The sequence below is a fragment of the Helobdella robusta genome (genome assembly GCF_000326865.2).
Source record: "Helobdella robusta unplaced genomic scaffold HELROscaffold_20, whole genome shotgun sequence".
NCBI classification, from domain to species: domain Eukaryota; kingdom Metazoa; phylum Annelida; class Clitellata; order Rhynchobdellida; family Glossiphoniidae; genus Helobdella; species Helobdella robusta.
The window spans coordinates 2334016-2343079 of NW_008704084.1; the positions used below are offsets into that span (position 1 = coordinate 2334016).

General features: G+C 34.0%; 1 protein-coding gene across 1 annotated transcript in view; it reads left to right on the forward strand.

The window, feature by feature from the left end:
- Nucleotides 1-3715: 3715 nt before the first annotated feature.
- The window catches only part of HELRODRAFT_191365 (hypothetical protein), a gene marked incomplete at both ends in the record, with an annotated part of 16645 nt that continues 11296 nt past the window's right edge, over nucleotides 3716-9064 (forward strand). Inside the window, 9 exons of the mRNA XM_009018111.1 lie at nucleotides 3716-3775; nucleotides 4109-4173; nucleotides 5622-5750; nucleotides 5990-6123; nucleotides 6388-6455; nucleotides 6766-6846; nucleotides 7546-7651; nucleotides 8026-8073; nucleotides 8262-8385. Of these exons, the coding sequence (XP_009016359.1) occupies nucleotides 3716-3775; nucleotides 4109-4173; nucleotides 5622-5750; nucleotides 5990-6123; nucleotides 6388-6455; nucleotides 6766-6846; nucleotides 7546-7651; nucleotides 8026-8073; nucleotides 8262-8385 (815 nt within the window). The remainder of the gene's footprint in view (nucleotides 3776-4108; nucleotides 4174-5621; nucleotides 5751-5989; nucleotides 6124-6387; nucleotides 6456-6765; nucleotides 6847-7545; nucleotides 7652-8025; nucleotides 8074-8261; nucleotides 8386-9064) is intronic.

Sequence of the window (9064 nt, forward strand, 5' to 3'; positions counted from 1 at the left end):
TGACGGTATGGTGGAACGATTCAACCAAACCCTGATTGAACATCTGGCTAAAGTAGTCGACGAAAATCAACGGGATTGGGATCGTCATATACCATTGTTTCTTATGGCATACCGGAGTGCTATCCACACAACTACTGGAGAAACGCCATCAAGAGTTCTGTTTGGGACTACCTTAAGAACTCCAGCTGATGTGAAATATGGCGTACCACCCGAACCACACCAACCATTAACAGAATACGTGGATAATCTTCGACAGCGATTAAACCATATCCACCGTTACGTACGCCTTAAAATTATGAAAAACACGGAGGCGGCCAAAACCAGATACGACTTGAAAGGAAGCAGTGGCGGTTTTGCTGTCGACGAGTTAGTTTGGCTGTACAACCCACAGCGGAAGAAAGGACGTTCTCCAAAGCTCCAGCGAGGGTGGGAAGGACCTTATCAAGTCATCACCCGCTTGAATGACGTCGTCTACCGTATTCAGGAATATCGGAAGCCGAGAGCAAGAATGAAGATCGTCCATTTTGATAGACTGGCTCCGTACCATGCGGACACCGGAACGAAAGCTGTTCGGGACGAACAGAACTAAGAAGGGGGTAATGTTATAACCGTGCTACCGAACGCACTAGATTCTAGCGTATTCTAGAATGTTCTAGTGACTGGAACGTTCTAGAGTATGCTGGAATCGGACCATCGGGAAGAATCTAGAAACGACGCTTGCGCACGTCGCAAGATATTTGGGATTGGTGATATTCGTGATTGGTGATATTCGTGATTGGTGATATTCGTGATTGGGATATTCGTGATTAGTGATATTCGTGATTGGTGATATTCGTGATTAGTGAAATTCGTGATTTTGTGAATAGCGATTCGGTGAATTATTTAAAGCGATATTTGAATTGTTTGTTGACGTTGTCATAGCGATAGATTTTGAAAGATTTAAAAGTTAATTGTTGCGTTAGTGCGAATTTACTGGAAATAAACGATTAGTTGATTTCTTCTGTAAATAAAGTTTAATAACTAATAATAGTTGATTTCATCTGTAAATAAAGTTTAATAACTGTTTGGAGTATTTTATTCAATCGAAGATTTGAACCCGTCGCATCGTAAACCGGTTACGACAGCGAGTATTATAACAATATACTGGATAGGATGTTAATTTAGGAAATGGATTTTTTTTTACACAGGAGTCAATGTAGGGAGTCCAATTTTCTAAAATTCCTTGAAAATAAGCCAAAAACTGAGTAGGATTCGGAGTATTTACTTTGTTCTAGTAGTGATTTATAAGTAAAATTATGAGGCGAAAGTTGTAAAATTTTACTTAGACTCGGAAACCGGAGTCGGATAGGAAGACGGATTCATATATTTCTACTCGGAGTTGGCGGAGTCATAGTAGGGAGTCGGAGTAGGAAGTTTGATTCAAAGTGGCCGGGTCTAGATTAGGGAGTTGAATTCGAGGTGGAAAATTTTACGAAAGATTTCTTTCAAAACTGATAACTAAAAGAATTAAAAGCAAAAAATCAAATATACAAAGATATTCTGGATAGGATGACAATTCAAGACACACACACACACGGATGTATATATAAAGAGAGAGAGATTAATATATACGAATACGCTGATTTGCGCTCAATTACTGGATGGTTAGGGCAGAACAAAACCGTTTAACCACCATGATAGACCACGATAAAAAGAAATTGCAGCATTATAATCGTTAGAAGCCTTGCTATTCTGGCGAGCTAATTGATACCGCGCCGAAGAATAAAAAAAATCGTCCTGGCTAAAATTAACAAATAACAAACATTTTCAAAAAAGAATTATTATTTTAAAAAGGTTATAAACAAAGTAAAATTGAAAATAAATAAAAAGCAAAGTAATTCAAACACCCACTACACTACTTTATGTCCCTAAAAGACCTTGAGAAAGATAGATTAGAAGAAAAATTTGAAAAAGACTACATGGTCTAAACAATGTAATCTGTCACTTAACCTCTATAAATCATTCGTAGCAAAATAGCATTACCTCCAAAACATCCATCAAATTATTCGACGTCATAAAATCATTCATTATCTTACACACATTAAATATGCAGCTCTTTCCTGGTCTGGCTTCGCTACACAGCAGCAACTTCAACAGCTCAAGATCTCATCAGAAAACTAACTCGCCTCAATTACCCTCGTTATCATATCCTACTGCCACTCAAATATTATTCGTCATTTGTTCAAGAATCTTTGATGAAGTAGAAACTAGTGCTAAAAACGTCATTCTCCCTCTTCTACCACCAATGGAAACTAGTACACACAACATAAACATAGCTGCCAAGTCACCACTCAATCAGCTTGTCTGGATAAAACCTTCATCACAAGACACCTAAAACATATTAACACTCAATAATTTTTCGTCGTTTTGTTTATGCTTTTTCTTTAATAATTTATAGTTTATCATTTTCATAAATTATTTGTTTCTAATATTATTATTTTATTTTCCATGCTTATACCCACATAACTAGAATAAACATTCTTACTCTTATACTTATATTTACAGATATACGTCCCTGTCGGATTGAAAATCCTAGCGATTAAAAAGACTAATAAATAAAACACCAAGAAATAAGGAGTTGATTTGTGCGGGCTTTATAAGAAACTGCGATAACTATTCCGATAGGTATTCGGGCTGCTGATGAGTTCCCGGTAGGGACGAAACACGTGTCCAGCCTATCCAAACGAATACTATTCTTTTCTTCTCCCGCTCACTGCTCTTCTGGTTCGACAAAGTATTTGTAAAACAAATATGTATCAAATAAGCTCTTGTTAAGCTTGAGTTTCAAATATAAATTTGAAACGTGTCCAGCCTATCCAAAAGAATACTATTCTTTTCTTCTCCCGCTCACTGCTCTTCTGGTTCGTCAAAGTATTTGTAAAACAAATATAAATATAAATTTTTACCATATACGCGCTGATCATTAAAGTCCGCAGCAGGCGGATTCAGTTGCGTATACAGTGTCATCCCTTTGTGCTGAGACACCAAAATTCCAGGTTTTGGTTTGGAAGAATTCGAAGGATTAGAATTGGACTGAGTGGCTGGCGTGTTTATTAAGTTGTTATGAGAAGAAGACGACGAGTCGCTCTGCGAGTATGAAACGCTGACGGCTACGCTCGGGTCCATATTTTTTTGGTTTTTTTTTTAATTTTACTTCTTCACTGGCAATTATAAATAAGAGCTTGTGAAGGCAGCTTCTTTCCTTCCTTGTAGTGCACTGCACTGTTGCTGTTTTTCTTTTTATAAGATGATGTTATTGCTGAAATAGTGAAGTTGGTGACAGATTGACTGACTGACTGATGACGGATTGATTGATTAGTGTTGTTGTTATCGTTGTTGTTCCTGCTGCTGAAGCAAGCGACACAAGTGTGGTCGTGGTCGACACTGTAGTAGTGGTGGCGTACCTTTTTAAATCATATTCGCTTGTTCACTCTTAACGAAATAAAAACAAATTTTATAAAAAAAATGATATAAAATAAATTAAAGCCAAGTGTTTTTTGCAAGACACCGGTTATAATACATCTCACAGTAAAATTTGCTAAGTTTACATTTTCGACCAATCAGAAAAGGTTAAAAGGTTAAAGGTCAATTAAAATCTTCCAAAGTTCAGAGGATTCAACTAAGCGCACAAATATCGTAAATGAATACGTGCTAAACGACGCATCGCACACGAAGCATGTGTTGGGTGTGGATCTTTTTGTCATATTTGAACCCGGTTACTGCGAAACAGCACCAGGTGACCTTAACCATTAAACCATCACGCCGAATGTGCGGTCTACGTGATTTTACGTTTATGTTCTATTAAAGTAATGAAATCCGTCTTTTGATACTCTAATTATATGGGTACGACTTTCTTAGTCAGCTGAATGCAGAATAGAAAGCTTTCCATACTCTGAATGTTTTCATCGAAGGTTTACTAATTTCAATTTGTTGATATCGTGTTTTTTTTATCGCTAGGTTAAACGAATTGGATTGTTTTTTAAAGCGACGCTTAATTTTAATTTAATTTATTTTTTCAACTAATTATCAGCCAATTAATTAAAGTTTTGTAATGTTCCCCAAATCAAAGGGGTTGTTGTCTAATTCCAGTGGACTTTTTAAACCCAAGAATCCACATTCACTGGACCACTTGAAGTTTGCCATCCAGATGATTTTTTTTTATTTTTTGCAAATTTTCAATTGAATTAAAAAATTGGTGTGCGTTGTTAACGTCTGTTCATTTTGCTGCTATTTATAAATATTATCAATTCAATTTGAATTTGCCTTGCTCATCTATTCAGATCTAGTCATGTTGGTTGGCACTTTGGTTTCGTTTTAAATTTTAATTTAAGCCTTTAGTATTTTCTGTTTTTTTCTGTTTTTTATTTCTGTTTTTTATTTCTGTTTTTTTTCCAGTTTTGATGGTAGTTAAAATTTAAAATTAAAGTCCATATGTAAAAAAATTAAATAATAAAATTTTAAATTAAAACCAAACTAAAATTTAAATAAAAGTAATAAAAAAACAAATACCATTAGTATTAGTTGCAAATTTAATTGTAGCACATTATAAATTATTCAATTGTTGATAATGGTGTAAGTAATGGATACTTAATAATTAATTAAGTAATATCTAATAAAATAAACAATAAACTAAATTACTAGACCATATTTTTTAAAATATTTTTTGTATCTTGCCATTTATTTTAGAGTTGATAAAAGATATAATTCAATATTTTATATTGAAATATAAAACCGGTAAAAATTCGGGTAGTTTTTTTTATGAATAAATTTGCATCTCATTTCATTGCATTACCCTACACACTACAGCAATAGGAACATTACATTTGTTATAATTTAATTGATATGAGAGATTTTTTTTTAGTTCTTTATAAAATGTAAGTTTTTTCTTGTGTTAATGGGTTTGTTCATGTGTTGTTGTGTTTGTTCATGTGTTGTTGTGTTTGTTCATGTGTTGTTGTGTTTGTTCATTTGTTGTTGTGTTTGTTCATGTGTTATTGTGTTTGTTCATGTGTTATTAAGTTTTTACATGTGTTTGTTTATGTGTTATTGGGTTTGTTCATGTGTTGTTGTGTTTGTTTATGTGTTATTGGGTTTGTTCATGTGTTGTTGTGTTTGTCCATGTGTTATTGGGTTTGTTTATGTGTTGTTGTGTTTGTTTATGTGTTATTGGGTTTGTTCATGTGTTGTTGTGTTTGTTTATGTGTTATTGGGTTTGTTCATGTGTTGTTGTGTTTGTTCATATGTTGTTGTGTTTTTTCATATGTTGCTGTGTTTGTTGATGGGAGGAAAGAAGCACATATCTACTTTTTATTGTTATTGAGATGAATGTTTAGAAGTTTCAAACAACTTGTTTAAATTTATGATAGTGGTCAAATAAACTCGATTGAACATTTTTGTTGTTGAAACCTTGGTTTACTAATGCATATGAATGATTTTTAAAACTTTCCTTCAACTGATTAGTCTTATCACATGTACATTAATACAACCATTTAAGAGTTTGTTATTCATAAGCAATATATTTATAATAAAGCATTAATGACTATGTATGTGTAATACTTATCTCTGTGCAATGATCATTGCAGATATTTATATGGGATATTGTGCAAGAACCAGACAGTTACAGAGGGCAACTTGGGTTTGCTGGTGGAGACCTTGCGTTCCATCTCTGAGATTCTCATCTGGGGAGATCAAAATGACAGTACTGTTTTCGAGTTAGGAGTTAATATGCTTCATTTTCCTTTTTTGTACATGTTCTAATTATGTTTCATTCAATTTCAATGAGGTTTTTTTCCTCTGTGCCAGTATCAGATTTTCAGACTGCCAGTCAGTTTCAGTAATGACAAAATGTTGAATTTTATGGTATAAATATAAAAAAATCTCATATTTTAATTAATAAGTTTTTCCATTTGAAATTTTTTTTAACTTTCTTTAATATTTTATGTTTTTGAAGTTTTTTCTTGGAGAAGAACATGTTGGTGTTCTTCTTGAAGTTCATGAAGCAGAAGTCAGGTCAGTGCATCTGCGTGCAGTTGCTGCAAACTTTGAACATACTCTTTGACAACATCACCAACGAAACATCAGTGTGTTAGTTCATTTCTTGTTCGTGTGTTAGTTCATGTGTTGGTTCATTTCTTGTTCATGTGTTAGTTCATCTGTTGGTTCATGTGTTGGTTCATTTTCTGATCATGGATTAATTTTTGTTTAGTAATTGTTGGATTGCTCCATCACAAATGCAGCAAATAATGTATTTTAAATATGATCAACAGCTTATTAAATGTGCATGCATTTGATATTTTCAATTTTGGAAGAACATGTAGTGCTTAAGATTTGCAAACAAAAAACTTGCAGATTACTTGCTTTCCAACAATCACATCAACTCGATAATCGTCCACAAGTTCGACTTCTCAGATGAGGAGGTGTTCTTTTTATTGTTTTTTGTTTGTTTGTTTGTTTATTGTTCATTTGTGATCTTTTTTCATTTTCTTATCTTTCAGCATTTTACTTTGAGACAAGTTTATTGTAATTCATTCAAATTCGTTTCTGGTGATGATTAATGAACAGATTTATTATAAATTAATTAAAATAAATTAATGTTGACAAACAAAATAATAAATAAGATTACTTACCCATTGAAGCGAGTTTTTTGAAATAAAATTGTGTTGAGAATGAAGTAACAGTTGGTGGATGAAACGTGGAATGTTATGCATCACCACCACCTGCCGACAGGTCATGGCCTACTACATCTCCTTCCTGAAGACCCTCTCCATGAAGCTCAACAAACACACAGTGCATTTTTTCTATAACGAAGTAGGTTGACAGATTGTTCATCCGTTCGTTAATTACTTATTTTATAATTTTGCTGACTACAGTTTTAGACCATATGCTCAAAGCCAAGCATAGCGAACTCAATATTATCTAATATTATTTTGTATCTTCTAGCTCAGTCATTTGTTTGAATGAACAAGTGTTTGGGCCTGGAAGATGTAAAATAAAATGTAGACGGATCTCTTCATGTTATATGTGAGGCAGTTTTAAACTAATTTTTCACCTTTGTCTCTATAGTTCAAATCTTGTAATCGATTTTTTGATAATTTTCCGTTGTCTGATTCAGCTGAAGTTAGATATTCTTGCTCATTCCCGATAGCAATGCATGATTGAATTTGCAGACTAAATTAAAGTCCTTAAAATTATAAATTAATTATTTAAATTAATGGGTGGCACGATGGCCTGGCAGCTAAGGCCTACTATCGCTTTTCAGCACGCATTCATATACGCTGTTTGTGTTTTGCTGATTTTTCTGAAACTTTTTTAAAAAAATAAATTAGATGCCCCGGAGATTAATTTTGAAATATTTGAAATAAATGTGGCAATTAAACTTGCAAAATAAGCTTTATACGTCAAACAACGTGATGTGTGTGTGTGTTTGTGTATGTGTGTGTGTATATTTTTTTTATATATTATAATATTATAAAGTGGTTTAATTGAGAATTTCATGTTGCATTACAGCACACAAATGATTTTGCACTGTACACTGAAGCCATCAAGTTCTTCAACCATTCTGAAAGTATGGTGAGGATTGCTGTCAGGACCATCACTCTCAATGTCTACAGAGGTCTGTTTGCTTCTGTTCACGCGCGTGTGTTTATGTATGTTTACGATATCCTTTGTATGTATGTATGTGTGTGTGTGTGTGTGTGTGTGTGTGTTTATGTTTGTGTGTGCGTGTGTTTTTGTTTGTACGCATTGTTCATCTAGTCATTATAACGGGGTGGCGATATAACCAGCTGTGAGTTTTATAGATTCTGTGGAGTGTGTTTTTTAAATTTATGATTTGGTTTTTTGCTTGCTAGCTGGCATAACGGTGGATGATGGTTCATGTCTTCGTTTTGTATTTAACCATTTCACAGCCCATTGTAATGTTTTCATATGTTATAATATTGTATTGCCATTTTAATAATTCCTTGCCTTCATTTTCTTCATTATTAGCTTGTGTTCCTCTATCAAAAATGAATGAAAACAGTGAAAACTGTCTTGGTTGGTTACTTTTTACTCATCCATTTGTTTGTTTTATTCCATTGTATTGTATTTCCATTTGTTCGGCCATTTATATGGTTGTTAATAATTCGCTTGTTCGTCCATTTTTATTGATGTGATGAGGAATATTAAACGTAATGTGTGTAATTATTATAAATTAATGCTATGCGTTGATGGACGTTAAACAGCTGAAGACAGAAGCATGTTGCAATACATCAAAGAGAAGACGGCCTCCCCCTACTTCATCAACCTGGTCAAGTTCATCGGCAACCACATCATTGACCTCCACAACTGCGTCACACAGGACAATGAGTTGGTTTCTATCTCATTCATTCATTCATTCATTCATTCATTCATTCATTCATTCATTCATTCATTCATTCATTCATTCATTCATTCATTCATTCATTCATTCATTCATTCATTCATTCATTCATTCATTCATTGGTTGGTTGGCTTGTTCATTTACTTATTCGTTCAAACACGAAACCTTTGTTGATATCTACCATTCATTTAACCGTTTTTAAAAAATATGTCTGTGCCAGGACTAGTTTGGTTAATCTATGCCATTTTACAGAAAATCAATTATCGTCGGTTTTTCCGGTCGTAATTATACAGAGAAATAAAATTTCAAAGAAGATATTTTCAATATCATCTGGTATAGTCAATCAATCAATCTTCGTTTTGCGTCCAGAGACCCGGTTTCCCGAGGTAGGACGTTGTTTTCTTTGCCATCAACTTTTTGCGCCAAATTAGACGATCAGTTGTATCCATTTCATATAAATTTTGAGCTTTCATGTCTTGCTCGATTGTTTGCGACCAGGACTTCTTTGGACGGCCTTTGGGACGTGTGCCAGGTACTTCAACATCTGCAAGAAAGTTATGGCACTGTTTCCACTTCGTTTGACATGACCAAACCACCGCAGACGGTGTTGCCGGCATTCGTCCTTTTTATCATCTAAACCAGCACGACGCAGGATTTCGGTAGATT